This window comes from Antennarius striatus, chromosome 10 (assembly GCF_040054535.1).
Source record: "Antennarius striatus isolate MH-2024 chromosome 10, ASM4005453v1, whole genome shotgun sequence".
NCBI lineage: Eukaryota > Metazoa > Chordata > Actinopteri > Lophiiformes > Antennariidae > Antennarius > Antennarius striatus.
The window spans coordinates 15808605-15827393 of record NC_090785.1 but is presented as its reverse complement, the minus strand read 5'-3'; the positions used below and the strand labels follow the sequence as shown (position 1 = coordinate 15827393).

Here is an 18789-nt window from a genome sequence, read left to right as displayed (position 1 = left end):
TATATGTTCTCCCCGTGTCTGCGTGGGTTCTCTCTGGGTTCTCCAGCTTTCTCCCACCTCCAAAAGCATGTGCTTCAGGTTGATTGGGCGGTCCCAAATTGACCATAGGAATGAATGTGTGTCTGTGTGTGTGTGTCTGTGTGTGGCTCCGCGGTGCACCGGCGTCGCGCCCGGAGTTTCCCCGTCTCACGCCCTGAGATTAGCTGGGATAGGCTCCTGCTCCCCAAGACATGTGCAAGTGGATGAAGACAGAAAATAAATGAATGAGTTCTCAATTATATCATAGCTTGATTTTGTCTCTCATTTGTAAGTCGCTTTGGATAAAAGCATCTGTTTCATGACTAAATGTAAATGTATCACCATGGTATCATGTCAATGTATTGTCATGATAACTAATGCTTTGGTATTTAGTATATACTGGCCTGAGCACACGAAGCCTAGCAACACATGGACTACCAGTCTGTTATTAAAGACGAAACCAGAAGATCAAGACGGGCTGTTGTGTGGTTAAACCACCCGAACAGGCCCTGCATGACATGGTGCTTGGGTGGGGTGTTGTATGACTACAGGATATAAATGGTGAGTATTTCTCTGACAATAGAACATTTTAACTGAATCTGATAAGCAAACAAACCTGAGAAGGTGGTGTTGAAAACACCTGAAACCCTTTCTACCTGAAAAATTTTGATGGCAGATTATTAATTTAGGAATTTGGTTTTTAAAAAAGTCACTGACCTTCGCCCATCAACACAATCACCTCCACTTTTCGGATGAATTATTTACTGTCACAAAAGCATTATTCTGCTGCACAGGAACTTTTACAATAATATAGATTCTGTGAGGACCCTATAGGCCCTTTAATAGCAACTACTATTAGTCCTAATGTATGTAAAAGGTCTACAAAGGCTGCTAGCATTAACAAGGTCAGTCTTTACTGTCCTGATCATTAGGGTTTAAGTGGGTTGGTTCAGCAACGGTAATAAAGTTAACTTCTACAGCAGGTGTCATTTGAATGGTACAGAGTGAGCGTTTCATACCGGAGCATAAGCAGAACACAGTTCAGACCAAACTAAAATTAATCAACCTCTTCAGAATGATTACATCCAGCGAAGCGGTGATGTATTGTAATTGTCAATGTTTTTGTGTTCGTCCGTCCGTCCGTTTGTATGTCCACCAGATATCTTCACAACCGTTGCAGATAGAAAGATGAAACTAAAAGCACGTTACTCGGGCGGCAAAGGGGGTGAAGATGAGATGATGACCTTGACCATGAGAAAACTAAGTCAAGGTCAAATTTTCACTTTTATACCTTTTTAAGGTACATATCTCCGCTTCATCATGACAAATTCAATGCACCAGTAAATGACCCTGACCTATGAAAGTAGGTCAGAATAACATTTTGAATTCAGGGGTGTCACAGGATTTTGCCTTGTTGCATTCTGAAAATAACAGCAGCTTATTTTAATGAGATTGCACTCACCACATTGCTCATGACTCGAGTTATAACAGATGTACAGTATTCAAAGGATCCATCTATTAATCTATCGATCTGTAAATCACTTGTTTTCTCAGGACCTGTCTGACACACCATCAGAACAACCGTCATGCTGAGGTGGACTCAAAAACATTTGCTTACCCAAATTTACACATTTGCATTTACAGTGTGCAAATGCATCTCTTGGATTTTAACCTCTTACATCGCATTAGAATGGAATATTTTTTAGTGAAATATATTATTTTAGCCACAGTTTAAATATACATTCAGTTCAATCTTTTATTTCCCTCACAACTCCTCCCATTGAGCTCAACGACTCCTTATTTGGGAGGAGAACATCTTGAGCGTATGTGCCATTCATTGAGTTGTGGTAATGTGGGTGTGACTTGAAAATCGATAATCCAATCACATGATAGATTTCTGCAACAGTGGGCGGGGGTTTGGAGGGAAATCCTGCTGCTCAGTGGCTGGTGTCAGTGGACGGGGTGGGGCTTATAGGCGGAAGTGTCTCCCGACTGGTCCAGCTGTCATCTAGAAGTGAGAAGAAACCATTTACACCGGCTGCTCAGAAATGCAGAAAAAGGGAAAACGCTAAAATATGGGTACATCCAAAACGATAAGGTCATGACGCCGAACTGAAGGTAGCTATGCACGACATATATCGAAATATCCACGGTTAACAATGTACTAGAACGGTGGTCGAGGTTGCGTTGGGTTGTTCAAAGGCGTAAAAATGATGACAAGGATTGGTCGGCTGTGACATTGAACATACAGGACACGAAACCGACGAGGTCGTTTTAAAGAGCTCCACATTTTCTACCAGCGACCAGTAATGTGTGGTAAAATTCTGCCGTGTCGTCGCCGATAGATATTGAGTGTATTGCTTGAATTTCGACGGATTACGAAGCTGTCGGAATTCGTTTATTGCTCGTCAGCTGGGTCCGCAAATATGCCCCAACGTCTCTGCGGTGTCGGCTATTATCCTAGCTTAGCGGCTCGCTGAAGGGAACGACCCTAGCTTCACAGCAGACCGGAGGCGTCATCAGCATTTCCCTGTATTTAAATGGTTGCCTGTGAGGAGGTCATTGCTGTAAAAGGAAGATTATTCGGTAAGTGTCCATACAGGGAACCATTACAGCGGACGGAAGCTCACAGATGCCCTGTAATGAATGCATCGGCGTATTTTAAATGTCATCTGCGTGATTAGTGGGACGATGTCGGAGCAGCTTTTAGCTTGGCTGCTAGCTGCGGAACGACCTTTGGAGACGTCAGCCTGTTAGCTGCCTGCGCTGGTTCGGCTGTGGGTGTTTTCCGTGGCTGTCTGCCTGCTAATCGGGTGTTATATTTCATCCTGGCCTCCCATGGCCTGCAAGTCAATGATTTAATGCCATTGATTGCATCACAAGACCAGACAGGGTGCAGCTCACTGACTTTGGTGAGGCTTTTTTTTTTTTTCCACAAGGCCAGACTAACGTGGTGTAACAAGCCTTATGCTTTTTTTTTTCCCCCCTCGTCCCTTCTCTCACCCCCTCCCTGCACCCCCTTCACCCACATTTTTAGGATAAAGAAGACGGTGAAAGCCAAAAGTGAATAGAAGATTTATTGGGTGTCCTAAATGGGGGACTACGGGTTTGGAGTTCTAGTGAAGAACGGCAGCGGTAACAAATCTGCTTTCCCTGTAAGGATCCCTCCTCACCTTCAACCCCAACACCCTCACCACCCCTCCGACCCCCCCAGCCCCCCTTCCTTCGTAAATAACACCTGCTCCACTAATGGAGGCAGTGCTTGGCTGTTTCCTGCAGTAGCCCAACACAGTAACATGCAAGATGAGATTCTGGAGTCAGACAAGTCCAAGGCCTTGGACCTCCAGGACATTCAAGAGAAGTCTCAGGTCCAGGTTCAGCCTCAGGCCTTATCTCCTGGGCAGCAGGAGCCTGGGGGAGGCCTAGGAGAGCTCGATGGGGCTCTACCCGAAGAGGCCACGCTGGAGAAGGGTTCATTGGAGAGCAGTGGTGGGAAAGAGAAGCTGAGGATGGAGTCACCAGTGCTAAGCGGGTTCGACTACCAGGACAGCCTGGGAATGGGTACAAGCTGTGCACAATCAAACTCCTCCTCCTCCTCTCTGACCAGCTTTAACAATTGGTCCCCTGCTGTCCCATCCACCCAGTCTCCAGTGGTCGGAGAAGATGTAGGTGGGTTCTTTGGCCCAACCGGCTCAAACACCAATGGACCTCTGCTCTTCCAGAACTTCTCCCACCACGCAGGGCCTGGCTTTGGAACGGGTGGTAGTTTCTCCCCACAGATTGGACCGGTCTCTCAGCACCACCCACCCACACCGCATCCCCAACATTACCACCCCCATGGTCAAGGTGTCCCACAGCAGCACCGCCGCTCCCCAGCGAGTCCTCACCCACCCCAGCCCTCATTCCCTCCGCATCCCCATCGCACCGGACCTTTCACCCAACTTCCTCACCTTGCTCCTGCCCAGAGCAAACCACCTTCTCCTTGGGGAAGCTACCCAAGCCCCTCCACTCCGACATCCACCTCTTGGAGCCCTGGTGGATATGGTGGATGGGGATGCACGCAAGGGGTTCGAGAGTACCGACGAGGGGTAGGCGGAGGGATGACAGGTCTTAGCTCAATCTCCCCACTGAAGAAGTCCTTCCCTAACAACCAGGTAGAAAGACTCTCATAACTCCCCTCATAATAAATCCTAGTTGATCTTTGAGCCATGCATTAAATTTCCAACTGCCCAACAGGTTCCTTCTCAGAAATTCCCAAGAAATAACTCTGGCTTCAATCACAAGGCCTGGGTTGAAGACAGCATGAGTCGCAGTGACAGTGTCTACCCTTTCCAGGTGAGCTTGTTACTGGTCACATTCAGATTGGTGTTTATTGAATTAAAAAGTGTGATCCCTCAAAGAATTGAGATTGATTTCAGTTGACCTAAACTCTTAAGTGCAAAAAACTCAAAAGCAATTTCTAAAACATGCCTCACTTATTTGTAGTGGCAAATTGTGTTAATTAATTTAAACATACTGATCCGTATCAAATGCAACAAATGAGCTATTGAACAAACAGGATGTGTGACTGTTAAGCCAAGGAATTGAAACTGCTGTGCGAGTCTTGTGTCTGAGGTTTTATCTAGATCATTCCATTGAAGGAGAGCAGGCTTATCATCTGCTCGGATCACATGACTTTCCTCTTGCCCTGATTTTTAGAATGGTGCCTTGCTGCAGCTTTGCCTGCTTTTAAACCATTTAGCTACCGTGTTTTGTTTTGGGGTTTTTTTGTATTTTTCTAAATGCTTGTATGATTTATAATACAGAATATCATTTAGAATTTGTTTGCTATGAAATGAATGGTTACATGTTTTGTAGATCCTTAGATTCTATTATGTCATCACTTTCAGTGGAAAGATGTTTTGTTTTTTTCCAACAAACTCCATTTTCTCCCCACAGGGATATTCTGGGTTTGTTTTGTTTTTTGTTTTTTTAAGCTATAAGCATCATAGACAACTATTTCAGTGCTCTTACAGATTGCTCTGCTTAATGTGGTGATGTTGGGAAGTGAGGACATTAATTGCTGTCTTCTTTCTGCAGGAGAGAGCCCGGTCTTTTGATGTGTTCAGTATGCACTCTCTGGAGAACTCCCTGATTGACATTATGAGGGCTGAGCAGGATTCCTTGAAAGGTTTTTTTTTTCTATACTAACAGTACAGAGGAATGCATTTTGCTGACTTCACATAAATAAAGAAGAGAGTTTTGAAGATTCATACACTTTAGTATTTGAATATTTTCACAATGTTTTTGAGAGATTTTGTTGATAATGGAGTATTTAAATTGAAAGTCGGCGTCCTTACTTTTAGTCATTTGCGTACTCGTTAAACCAAACAGTCTCTGACAATTTCCATTATTATTTGTCAGTAAAATCTTGTAATAACATGCATTTCTGTTTACCTGTCACAAAAACTCAAACCCATTGAGATACTAGTCAGTGTGTTTGTTTTTTTCCCATTCTCACAAATACCAAATGTTATGTGTCATGACCCTTTTAGACACTGTATAGAACACATTACCTTAAACCATCCCCATTCTAACTTTAATTATGGGCAGTGCATGTATCTTTGTGCATGAAAGTATTACTTGAATGCTTAAAAGCATTGCATGATAAGAGGTTCTGACACGTCTCGTTTTTGTCTTGAAGGGCGCTACAGCTTCTCTCACCAGGGCGGAGATGGGCCTCTGCCCATGAATGGTATGTAAATGACCTGTATGCAAATATATGCATTTCTGTAACAGACGTCAGAGCTTGAAATTCATCCAATATATCCCATTTCAGATCAAAGAAATACCAACCGTTGTCAAAAAAACAAGTCAAAGTTCAATATGTTTAAATGTATTTTAGAAAGGGATTACATTGGATGAAAGCAAAGATGACACTCTTACGCATAACTAGGTACTATAAACCAGCAGTGACAATGTGCTGCGGTCACTCACTGATATTCTCATCAAAATGGTGACTTAAAAACACAGTGTGACATCTGCAGCAGGAGATTCAGAGGTCATAGATGGCAAACTAATAGGGCTGCTCGGAACACCCTTTGGTCCTTTTCATGGTAATTCTTGTCCAAACCGGTATTTGATTGCTTAGGGCTTCTTTTTACTTTTAAGATAAAGGTAAAAAAGTGAGAATTTTCACTCTTTTGTGGCGTTTAATTTGGTCTTAGAATCCAATATCAAATTTATTTATTTATTCAGTTGATATTTCTTCTTTCCAGACATGTTATTACAACATATTTCACTTTCATCAGTGTTGAAGCATCATCTATCTATCAGCAACATCCGAAAAGAAAGGGTTAAAGGGTAGAAGCCATTGGCTTGTAAGATTCCCGTCCCCTAAATAAAGCTGGTGTGCAAACCATGCAAGTACAGAACAGTTTCTGCACGTGCACAAAGACAGTCTGAGGGGAGGGTAGCTGATGTCTCAGCTCCCGTCCCTTCTTTCCACTCACCGTTAGCTAAAAAAAAAAATTGAGGAAAGGGTGATTTGTGTGGCTTTAGCTGTCTACTCTAAATTCATCTCCATCCAGATTCCTATATCACCCATTAATGGACCCGTATGGATATTTCGCTGTAAAGTTCCTGTAGTTTTTCCATTCTTCTGTTATGTAAAACGATGTAATTGTGGTAGCTAATGTCTTCAATGTGAGTTGCAGGGATGTGTCTTCTCATTGACTGTCTGCTTCTTATGATAAGAGGGGTTGCTTTCATTTATTTCACACATTGATATGCAGATAGGAGTAGCTGCAAATGTCTAGGGACATTTAAGCACCAAAAAAATAAAAGCAGATGGAGGAAGCGCTCTAGAGGAACTAAAATCAAAGTTTTAGTTCTTTAAGTACTTGTACATCACTCTGGAGATTTATCAGGATGCTTTCCACTTCACTGCGCAAACCTGGTCCAAGTGAGGTTTGAGTGTAATTCTTAAGGTTCATAAAATTAAAAATGGTGTTCAGAAGAGCCCTCTAAATTAATCTAACAACAGATATACTGTTAGAGAAAATTAATGTAGATCATTAAATTAATACCTATAATTATGTCATATATGCATGATAAATGAGCAGTTTGATTACAAAGTACATTGATATGCAATGGTAAGATTAATAATTTCAACTGTCTAGTTCATTCATGTACTTTGTGTGTGAAGGTTTAAATTCACTTGGATCATATGATAAAACATTTGTCTCATGGAAATTGAAAATGTCCATTAGAAATTGAAGTACGTTAGTTTTTGGCAGGATAGCCAACAAATTGATCTCAAACTCTGGTATTGTTACACTTGTTTTTTATTGTGACTTTAAAAACCATTTCAAGAGTGTTTTGTGTTTTACATGCAGCAAGAAGTTATGGCAGAAGACGAGGTAAAGCCTGTCAATGTTTCCTTGAGTGTTTCATAGACTGCAATAATGACCCCTGAAATGATGACTTTGGGGTTTAACTTCTTTGTTTGTTTGCCTCTTCAGTGTTATTGATTATTCTCCTTTGATTATACTCAGAGTTGTAATCCTTTGTTTTTATGGATTAAAATCCTTTCAGCGCTGCCTGTCCCATAATGATAAAACTCATGCTTTCAAACTGTCATCAAAAATAGCAACTGTGGCTGCTTTTGTGTGCATTTCTTGATTTCATTTACTGTATTTGCATCAGACCCTTTCCTTTGTTTGGTGTTTAAATGAATGCATTTTCAAAAAACAAAACAAAACAGCCACCATAAATTGTAGTGCAGTCTGGTTAGTAGTGAACCTGTGTGTGATCCTGATCATTCTGTCCACAAGGTCATTCATCCCTTTTCCCCATGGAGGATGAGCGCACCTTTGGAGAGGACGAGTCAGGTGACCAGGGGCTTGCTGGCCTGGGCTCAGCCCACTGTTTCCCCCACCTCAATGGTGAGCGCGTGGAACGATATTCTCGCAAGGTGTTTGTTGGAGGGCTGCCACCCGACATAGATGAAGGTAAGGACATGACAGGTCTGTAGGGAATGTTTCTCAAACAGGTTTTCAGTTCTATGTTGTTGTTGGTCAAAGTCCCAAAAAGCTACTATTATGAATTATTTTCTACATGTTCATCTTTTTTATTGTTAACTGAAAAATTAAGAGTTGTAGTTTTAGAATGTTGATAACTCTGTGCCTGGAATCTTATATACTGTAGAATGAAACTCAAGACTTACTTTGGGTTTTGACAGTAAAATACCTTAACCTACTGATTAGCTGACCAGGTTCCTTTTCTCAGATGAAATCACTGCCAGTTTCCGCCGATTTGGTCACTTGTTTGTCGACTGGCCTCACAAGGCAGAGAGCAAGTCCTATTTTCCTCCGAAAGGTGAGTCAGACCGGTTGGACGTCATAGTTCTGCCAGCATGTTCACACTACAGTATTGTGATGATGTTAATGTTCCTGGTGTATTTTTCCAGGATATGCTTTCCTGCTGTTTCAAGATGAGAGCTCTGTTCAGGCCCTGATTGATGCCTGCATTCAGGAGGATGGAAAACTCTACCTGTGTGTCTCCAGTCCCACCATCAAAGACAAACCTGTAAGTTAATTATTCTGTTTTGGTGCTACATGCATAAACTACAGTACAATATTGTGATATCTGACCAAGCTTTTACACTATTTACCTTGTATCATGCATCTTTCTCAATAAATTGTTAACAAAGAAACATTTGTATACGGCGAACTGTTTCTGTATTTCACCATCAACCCAGGCTTTCAGTCCCCAACAGCCTGAGTTGAACCAAAAAATGTGTTAAGCCCTGTTATATAAGCTGCTTTCATTTTCACAATCCAAGGTATCTTGCGCAAAGGAGTACAGAGCCTGTAGAGGAAAGAATTTAGTGAAAAGCTCCTGTCAAAAGGGGCATGTAGGGTTCCCCTTGTCCCTCTGTACAGCTGTGGGTAAGGGGCTGTTGGCTGAACATTTCAAGCTAAATGGTTCTTCAATTTGATGACATTTATACACACAAGTGAACCCAAGACAATTTTGAATTACATATCATTCTGGTACAGGGTTTGGTCTATACACACTTTTTTTTTCCCCCCAGAGTGTGGGCAACTGTCTTTGGGCTTAAATTGTCTGTTTGTATTTATGCTTTTATTTTTATTTTTTTTTAAGGTTCAAATCCGCCCCTGGAACCTGAACGACAGTGATTTTGTAATGGACGGCTCGCAGCCATTGGATCCAAGGAAAACAATCTTTGTTGGAGGTGTCCCTCGACCCCTACGTGCAGGTATGTATGCGTTTGTGAGGATCCCAAAAATACTGTAATCATAGGGATGAACTAACTTTTGATCAAGCTAACTTTGAGTTGTTTAACTATTGCAGTGGAGCTAGCTATGATTATGGACCGTCTGTATGGGGGAGTATGTTATGCTGGAATTGACACTGACCCTGAGCTCAAGTATCCTAAAGGGGCGGGGCGAGTAGCCTTTTCCAATCAGCAAAGCTACATTGCAGCCATTAGTGCCCGATTTGTTCAGCTGCAGCATGGGGAGATTGATAAACGGGTGAGTCGACTGATCGTAGCAGTTCTTGAAAATAAAGCATTTATTTCTTGAAATATTAACTCCCACCTATCTAATTATCCCCCCCCGCCCCATCTATTTCATCTCTGGTTGCCAGGTGGAAGTGAAGCCATATGTCCTGGACGACCAGCTGTGTGACGAGTGCCAGGGCACCCGCTGTGGGGGGAAGTTTGCTCCTTTCTTCTGTGCTAATGTGACCTGTCTGCAGTACTACTGTGAGTATTGCTGGGCAGCCATCCACTCCCGGGCCGGCCGCGAGTTCCACAAGCCGCTTGTAAAGGAGGGAGGGGACCGACCACGACACATCTCCTTTCGCTGGAACTGAGGCGAGACGACAACGGAGGGAGACAATGCAGGAAGGGGGTAGTTGGGGGGGGAAGGGATGCGGGCTACGAAATGAAAAATAAATGCACTTTTCTTTTAAGTTAAAAAAAATAATTTATTTTTTACTTTATTTTTAATTCGGCCTTCTAAAAGAAGTAAATAATAATAAGAGAGTGAAATCCCATTTATGTTTTGACTTGAAATGTGCATGAGCATATGGATGCATTAGATTTGGATTTGGATGTTTTCTGACTCGACTTTCGTTTCTTTTCGTGTTAGCTGGCAAAGCTGCTTACATTTGTTGTCAAGAGTAACATAAAATTTAAGTGAGGTTCATCATACCTAAATCAGTATACCAACAATGGAAGTTGAGTTTAATAAGGGGTGCATTTTCTTAGTTTTTGCTTGCAGGATTAGAGAACAACTGCACCATTTACCAAAGGTTGAGTGAGAATGGTTTGGGTGAAGAGTAGGAACACCGTTTCACATAACGAACGGTTGAGTTTTTGGAGAAGTATCAGGCCACGTCACAAAACAAAATCTCCCCTCAGTCTGGCACAGGCTTAGATTGCTGTTATGAGTTTTTAGGTCTTGGTTTAAAAGTCAACACTTTGCAACCAGGAAGGGAAAACCAAAGATTGGCCTAAAACACATCATCTGAAGCAGAAGTTGATCTGAGGGTTTTCAGGATAATGCTGTGTCCTCTTGTCGTACGCCGGTGTAAAGGCTGGAGTTGTCTGTAGTTAACATTTGTGGTTTCTCGGCTAATAAAGACACAGCCCTCAGGGCTCAGGTATTGGCAGTAGTATTTGCTCACTTTATATTGTCAGGGATATTAGCACTGGAAGCTAACATGCTAATGTAGTACAAACTAATGGGAATGCACAGTCCAGTCTCCCTGAGCTGTCCTCATGGTGTACCACTGCACGCTCTACCATGACTGGAGCCTCTATCACAAGTGTTGTGGTTGGATTATGGTAGTAGCTAGAATTTGCTGTCACAGAGATAAAGATATTATTTTATACATGGCCTGCTGATTTTTGTAAAGTGTTTTATAGCCGATTATTTTGTCATGAACATATATACATTTATTATGCACTACTTTTCTAAGTATTTTTTTCAATAGTCATTTTAGGCACATTTTTCACAGATGGGAGAACTCCTTTTGCAATACCTCATTTTTTTCACTTGGTGAAAAATAATTTTGTACCTTTGTTACTAAGAGATCTGCATTTATGGTAAACTTAATTTAAAGAAGAAAATGAATGATATTAATATAATTTTCAATTAGCTTTTATATATTTAAGTGCTGGTAAATCTGAAAACTGTCTGGTGCATTGGTGTTATTCTGTAGATAAAAAGAATAAGGCTATCATTAGCCAGTCATATATGAACTATTAATTATCCTCTGTCCTAATATAATTACAGAATCCTAAGGCATGACAACACCTTCTAAAATGATTTGATAGTCTTGAAAAAAAAAAGTTCTGAAAGCTCACCTAGGTGTAGGTAATACGTTTATTGGTAGGGTAAATGTTTTGGCTTTGGTCGATGTGAAATTTTCCCTTCTATCACTGGAGTGGGTATTGGTTGTTGAATATTTACACCCTCTTTCTGGGGCTGCCTGTAATTTCTCCTTATTCTTGGCATGCATAATGTAATACAGAAATAACATGACTAGTGTTAATGCAGGACCTAATGTAATGCACTAGATCTCCCTTTTCAACGTTCTTTTTTTCCTTGTCTCTTTGAGATCACCTCTCTTGTAGCCTCTCTTTAAATGATGGAGTCTGCCTTCCTTACACAGACATGCTGTTTATGCAATCTACACAGTGATAACACTTCGGATGCGTTTTGTAATGTAGAGGACACTCAATAGGAGACTTGATCACTTGACCCCCTTTGTGATGTGGCATGCTTTGGGACATAACCTGAATGTGATTTAATGTTGCAAGTTAACTTTGAGCCATTATGTGCAATACTTATTCTTTCCAGAAACAAGTCTCTGCAGTGTAAATCATTTAACCCATATAAACCATAATGTCATTATGCATTTGTTTTCTATTCATGCTGATGTCTGCAAGGAAGAAACTAATTTATACCTGATTTTATTTTTAAACATTAGTTTGTGCTTATTTACTTATTTTGCTACTACCATGCTACTGTGATTGAAACATTGTGTAAATACAGGTTGTTAATGTATTAAGCATTTGCTATATTTTCAATTGAAAGGTATACCTATCATTTTGGATCAGATTTTTGTTATATTTTTGGGGTGATGTGTTAAATTTGTTGTCTAGTTTTTTTCTAATTGCTGTAATGTGCGACACATTTTCAGAAAAGAAAAATTTATGTCTGTTAGTATTACTTGATTGAAAAATTTCAATAGTTTTTAATTGTATGCTGGGAAGGTTATATTTATTAATTTTTTTTTTTTTACCTGATATCGTTTTGAATGTTAAGTCATTTCACATTTATGCAAAAGTTCAAATTTTTTATATGTTTTGCTTAATTGATTTACGCTACAATACAGAAGTCAGTTTTTAAAGTTGATTTGTAGTATTGAAGTAAAGCAAAGATCTGTCATCATATATTCATTTGCTGCCAACTGTTTGTAACTGTATGCATACATTTGAAGTATTTGTAATGTGAGATATTGAACGATTAAAACAGCTGTGAGGAAGACTTATGTGCCCATTGATTTACTAGTAATAGTAATATTTTTCTCCCTCTTTCTGAGAGGCCTGCTGATCTGGAAGTCTATGTCTCACAGCTGATGCTGTTAGAACTTTTTGGCACACATTGATGGTTATGTGGAGTTGGGTCAGAGGTATTTACAGCCTGGTGCTTATTTCAGGCCTTGTTGAGTGTGATTTATCATTCTTATGCTAGCCTTCTGCTAGTCTATAAAAGCCGATTTTGGTCCAAGTGTAAAGTACAAATAAGGGCAATGACATAAAGAGAATTTCATCAGAAATATCTTAAGTAAATAACAATGTTTTCTGGCTTCAAGCTTTTCATCAGGAAACATTTTAATACTCTATTTCTGTAGGAACATTAGTTAAATTTTGGAAGAAAAATGTTTTAGAATAAACATTCAACTAGTTATTCGATATAGATTAATAAAATAGATATGATGGGATTGATTTTTCTGTAAAATACTGTATTAACTTTTTTTTTTTTTAAATTAGTAATATACTTGTACTGGAAGGAAACTGATTCTACCACTGTCCACGGCTACAACTGCTAACAGCTTTACAATTATGGCTCAATCTTACACCCATATATGAGAACTACTTTAATCGGTCATCCTCAATTTGGACGCGACATTAAGGTACACGTTAATTGCGTCGTAAATCTGGATCTTAATATATTAAGATGCAAGAAAGTAACGTGCAACAGTAAATTACTTGTTGAAACGAATACTTATTTTTAATTTCACTACTCTGGTATTTTAAACTTGTGTATATCAGGACACTGAATTTTATTTACAGTTTTAAAGTAATAACTCCAACGTAGCCACATTAATGTTTTGTCCGTGTCGGAGCTCATTTATCCAACACCCCATTTGTCCTGAACGCCTCTTTGCTTTAATGTAGGTTCAAAGCCTTTGATGCTTTCAGGAGCGGCCTCCAGTTAGGACTCAGTTTGTTCCGATGTTGATCTCCAGTAAGAAACGTGGCGCACAGTCTAAAGACGACATGGGCAAGAGACGGAACGCGGGTGAAGAACGTCCCCTTTTAAAGGTCAAACTACCACCATTCAAAAAGAAGGTGACGAAGGATGACACGACGCTCGCAAGATGGACGCTAGAGGCCGCTAAAGCTACGAAGTCGTCGGACCGGAAGAAAGGAGCACCCTGTAATGGTGCTGCTAATATTAGCTTATTTTTACTTAGCCAGTCCGTCAGATTAACTAGTCTAGATAATCTTAAATGAAAGCAGTAACCCGAGGTACAATGTGGATTTTGCCCCATTTAAAAGTTATAAAGTGAACTTTGTTAATTTAGTTTTTATAGTAAAAATACTGAAATTCACATTGGTGCAACTGCTCATAAGAGTCATTCTATTCACATTGGCCTACACTGTTCCCACTATCTTTTTAAAATATTACAATATCAATATTTTGTGATAAGTTTAGATATTCAAGTCACCTTTCTTTGTTGCCTTATGAATAGAATGGAAAATAAATTGAATAATTGAACTTCCACAAGTCAAACACTTAGTGACCATAGTTGAAACGATCAAAATTAAAAGTGTGGATGTCCAGAGAGTAAAATATCATTCACAGATTATTACTTTTGTAACTTTTTAAATGAATGGAATGTATATTGTTGGTAATATTGTTGTTGCTAAATCATCACGTTGACCTTTTTGTTGTCAGGTGCTGGTGCTGACTCAGCTGGTAGAGATGGTTCCTTTTTCTCCCAAAGACCCAAAAGCAAACCAATAAATAAGAAGGCATGCCAAATGCAAAACAAAAATGTAAGTAATAATGGTAAAAGGTGCCTAACAACAGAAAAACTGTGAATGATTGAATGATTAATTTAACAAAACATAATTCAGACTTTTTATATGTCAAAGCATTGATGTAAGTTTAAAGAGAAACATCACTGTCTTCCATTTCATACATTTTCATGATTTATTGAGAAACTCAGATAGAGGAGAACTATGTTAACTGTCAGTGAGGATGCATCATGCACACGCACGCACGCACGCACGCAAGCAAGCACGCACGCACGCACGCACACACACACACACACACACACACACACACACTGTATCATTTGTGAACTAAACCAAGCTCTTATTCTACTCTTCCCCTGGCTGTGTGTCCTCTGTCCTGGGCAGGTGAAGCTTACCGTTCTTAGGACCATCTTCCAGATGCTGGAGGAGAACAGGATCATCAGAGAGAGATTGTCTGCCCTCAGCCAGACCAAAGCTGTGGTGACTGCATGCAATGACCCACAACCGAAGGTTGATTACCTGTAGTTTATCTTCTGTATATCCACACATCCTCTGCATAGCAGTTCCTAATACTTTATGTATTTGGAAATGTGCAGTTCCTTTAAACAAGGTGTTTTTAAAAAAATCAGTGTTAAAAATAAATCCAACACAGTGTTGTAGCTAGTAATGTGCTATTGGACCGTTCTACACATTCAGTGAATTCTGTTTCATTAAAACATTTTGTGCTCATATCAATGTGTCAAGGTGGTTTTTCAACCTGTTTATTCACAGTATTACTAATTTCCATTTGCTGGAGTCTCATCAACAGTTTGTAAGTATGAAAAAATTCTATAAAAATATCAAGTTGCATCGTCAAATGAAGTCCATCAGCGTTTCAGTATATGTAGTCTAAGAAGAACCATGAAATGTCTTCAGAAAGAACTGGTAATGTTCCACCAGGGGGCAGCACTTCATCCAACTCCGTGTGTCTAGCTGAAGTAAACACTTGGTTTTGTACTGTACGATTCCTTTTAACTGCCCTATCACAGAAGTATCAGTTTTTGTTTGCATTGTTAGACAAATAAAGGATAATTGTAAATAATTGTTCATTTGCTGTAGAAGGTATTGTACTTATTTTGCATTTCAAACAGAATCTTGTGGTGTGCCTGCACTTCTTCTCCTTTCGGCTTTTCCCTTCAGGGGTGGCCACAGTGAATCAGTTGCCTCCATTTAGCCCTGTCTTCTAAATCCTCTCACACCAACTACCTTCATGTCCTCTTTCACTACAACCATAAACCTCCACTGTGGTCATTTCAGTAATGGAATTTGTTGAAAATACATATCCAAGTATAGATAAGCAACAAAATGTGTTTGTGTTGAATTACATGAAGACCCAAGTATTCATTTCTACATCCTGCAGAAATTGGAGTGTATTGGCGTAAGAGGTGTTTCACTAAAACTGGATGAGAAGTTATTTAAATAATAGATTTCAGGATGTAACATTTAAAAACACTATGTCACATTTTAGAGAAGTAACTTGTGGTGTTCCACATTGTGTGGTATTAGGACCTAAGTTATATTTCTACTTTTAAAAAAAAAATATGGTACAGTATTTAATAAGTTGAAATTTATAACATTTGCAGATGATACAAAATATTCTTGTTCAGGGCCAGACATTAAAGAATTGTTTAATGTCTGAAAGGGAGTTGATCAGGTTAAAAGAGTGGCATGATATCAACAAGTTATAAATTAAAATAAAACAAACTTCCTGGGCAAATTGCCAAATTCAAATAATTCTAAATGCAGCTGAAATTGAAATATGAAACTAAATTCTTGTGAGCAATTTCAGATCATAAACTCATTTGGAAGCTACATGTTGAATTTTTAAAACAGAAACTCTCTAAAACGATTGGAATTATTTACAAGACAAGTGATTTTTTTTAACTAAGGGTCTGTGCAGAAATGTCTGTGCATTTTATATTTCTCTCTAATACTGTCATAAATATCATATTGTGTTCCGGTTTGGGGGGAAATACATACAAAACATATAGACCCTGTAATTAGACTCCAGACAAGAATGTCAGAATTGCAAATAACACTTCCTAAAATGAAACCACAGCAACTTAAGATTTTAATTTTTTTAATTTTTAATTTTATATACTGGTTTGATCCCCGAAGGGAAATTAAGAACGCACACTCTAGCTACTGATTACAAACGCATGCATACATATATATTTGTGAGTACAGGCCCCTGTATCACACACATACACAAAGGGGCCTGTAGGCATGCAGGGGAGGTAGAGTGGCAGGCAGCTCCTTCTTGGTGCGCCTCAATGAGCAATTTGTAAAGGGGACGGCACCTTGCTCAAGGGTGCCTCGGCAGTGCTCTGGAGATGAGCTGACACCTTCCACTATCAGCTCACCTCCGGGTATTTTTGGGGGGGCGGGAGCAGGAATCGAACCGCCGATCTTAAATCATAGGACGACCCGCTCTACCGCCCGCTTTACCACTGAGCCACTGCCGCCCCAATTGTACAGTACAATGAAACTGAAACATTCATTCATTCATTCATTCATTCATTCATTCATTCATTCATTCATTCATTCATTCATTCATTCATCTCTTTTAATCAGATCTGTGAACAAACTGCAATACCTATAGATTAGTGATCTGTGGCATTGTTAGCGTGGACAGAGACAACTGGTTTTATCTACAGAGCCTTTCCACACGATAATGTCTGCAGAAGAAAGAAGTGCTAAAATAAAAAATAAAAAAGAATGCAAAAGCAATAAATCACACTGTGTGTGAATTATTGTTTGGACCGAGCTGAGAATTCCTAACTAAATAGAGTCACCTTCTGTTCTCAGAGGTTGGGCACATTTTTTCAATACAAACAGGTTGTCACCACCCACATCTCCAGATTTCTCCAACAATCTTTTCTGAATGCAAGTTCTCGATGAGTTTGAGTTACATAAAATAACTATTATGTATTTCTTTCTCCATTTCTTTCTCTATTCCTCACCAGCACTTCAGAGAAACGTAAGCTCATACTGGCTGCTAAATGTTCCAATATGCTAAGCTTAGTGTTAATCTAGCTTGTCAGCTGTTTGGTGCTGGATTGGCAGCATACAGATCTTTTTTCACAGCTGCCTGATGTGAGTGGAAACAATGCTAATGGTAGCAGACACAGTGAAGCACACAGTAAAAGTGCTGGCTGTGAAACCAAAAACAATGCTGAAGAAGGCACTGAATTGCAGCACAGCTGGAGTAAGAAGTACAACACTTTAATAATTGAGTTTGCTCTACAAGCGCCTCGTTATCATACCTTGTTGGTAAAATAAAACTAAGGGCTCATTTACGCTCAATGTTAAAGAAAGATTACATTCAGTTTGCCTTGTGAAAGGTGAAAATTACCAAGGAGTGCATTACCACTGGAAATCCTTCTACATGTCCCATTTTCTGTGTAGTGATAAACACAACACACACAACACAAACTGGCTGATGGAAATATTATAATGTAATTTTATCATAAACCAAACTACTGGATGAACTGAATTTCACACACACAAAATACTCTTTAAGGCTTTTACTGAATATTTAGAACATTCTAAATCCCCCCTCACCACTTGAAAACATCTGGTAAAAAGGGTACAATTTAGTCTTACTGTGAAAAAAGCTTTTTCTTTTTAAAAGTAAAAAGAATGTGTCACATTTAGATTTTAAGGAATGTATTTGATCAGACAGCTCCATGAATGATGATGATGACATTGTATTTTTTATAATCACTTTGGCATAGTGATCATCAAATTGATCGACACAACCAAACAAGTTTAGAGGTTTTGAATGTTGGTTTTAATACAATTTAGTATAATTGGCCTGCTCTATGACATTACCTGTACTGATTATGATGGAAACAAACTTTTAAAAATCAAATCTATCAGTACCTTAAGATCTGTTGTCCTGGCTCTGGGGAAAGGGTGTTGACAAGATCGATATAGAAAATGTATTCAAATTGTTTAATCTTCCACATTAAATAGTGATTGATGTAACTTCTTTTACTAATACAAACAAACAGGAAACATAAAAATAAGAACTTTGTGGTTTGACATGTGGTTTTCTCATCTGGGAAATTTATTTTAGAAATTATCTGTGAAACATTTTGTCAAACCACAATGTGGTAATTGTGACTTGTGTTTCCTGCTGTTTCATCATCCTCAATTTAGTAGCAGGCAACATCTCTTTTACAAGCTAGGAACAAAACTGCTGTGGAGCGTTACGGTAATGTGCTTCTTGTAGCTCTGGTGACATCTGTGGAAAAAGCAGAAGACAGATAAACAGACTCAAGCTTCCACCAGACAAAAAATACAGAGATGAGGATGTTTCACTTTGAGCCTGACGCTGTCTTCAGTCTTGTCTCACTCAGTGTGAACGTGTCACCGTGGGA

General features: G+C 39.5%; 1 protein-coding gene across 2 annotated transcripts; it reads left to right on the top strand.

Annotated features, from left to right (window-relative positions):
• The first annotated feature begins 1999 nt into the window (after positions 1-1999).
• On the top strand, positions 2000-12584 carry LOC137602784 (cytoplasmic polyadenylation element-binding protein 4-like). Of its 2 annotated transcripts, XM_068325818.1 has the most exons (12): positions 2000-2136; positions 3056-4172; positions 4255-4353; positions 5098-5188; positions 5702-5752; positions 7395-7418; positions 7833-8009; positions 8287-8376; positions 8468-8586; positions 9166-9280; positions 9376-9557; positions 9673-12584. In XM_068325818.1, exons 2-12 carry the CDS (start codon positions 3111-3113, stop codon positions 9898-9900), a joined length of 2238 nt encoding a protein of 745 aa, XP_068181919.1. In that variant the 5' UTR covers positions 2000-2136; positions 3056-3110; the 3' UTR covers positions 9901-12584. The 2 variants fall into 2 exon arrangements, with proteins under 2 accessions (XP_068181919.1, XP_068181920.1); XM_068325819.1 differs by lacking the exon at positions 7395-7418.
• Positions 12585-18789: the final 6205 nt, after the last annotated feature.

Bases quoted from the DNA above. Each gene is read 5' to 3' on its own strand.
- LOC137602784 (XM_068325818.1), top strand. From the start codon at position 3,111: ATGGGGGACTACGGGTTTGGAGTTCTAGTGAAGAACGGCAGCGGTAAC. The intron at 5,189-5,701 runs GTTTTTTTTTTC...TTTGTCTTGAAG, and splicing joins TGAGCAGGATTCCTTGAAAG to GGCGCTACAGCTTCTCTCAC. The intron at 9,558-9,672 runs GTGAGTCGACTG...TCTGGTTGCCAG, and splicing joins ATGGGGAGATTGATAAACGG to GTGGAAGTGAAGCCATATGT.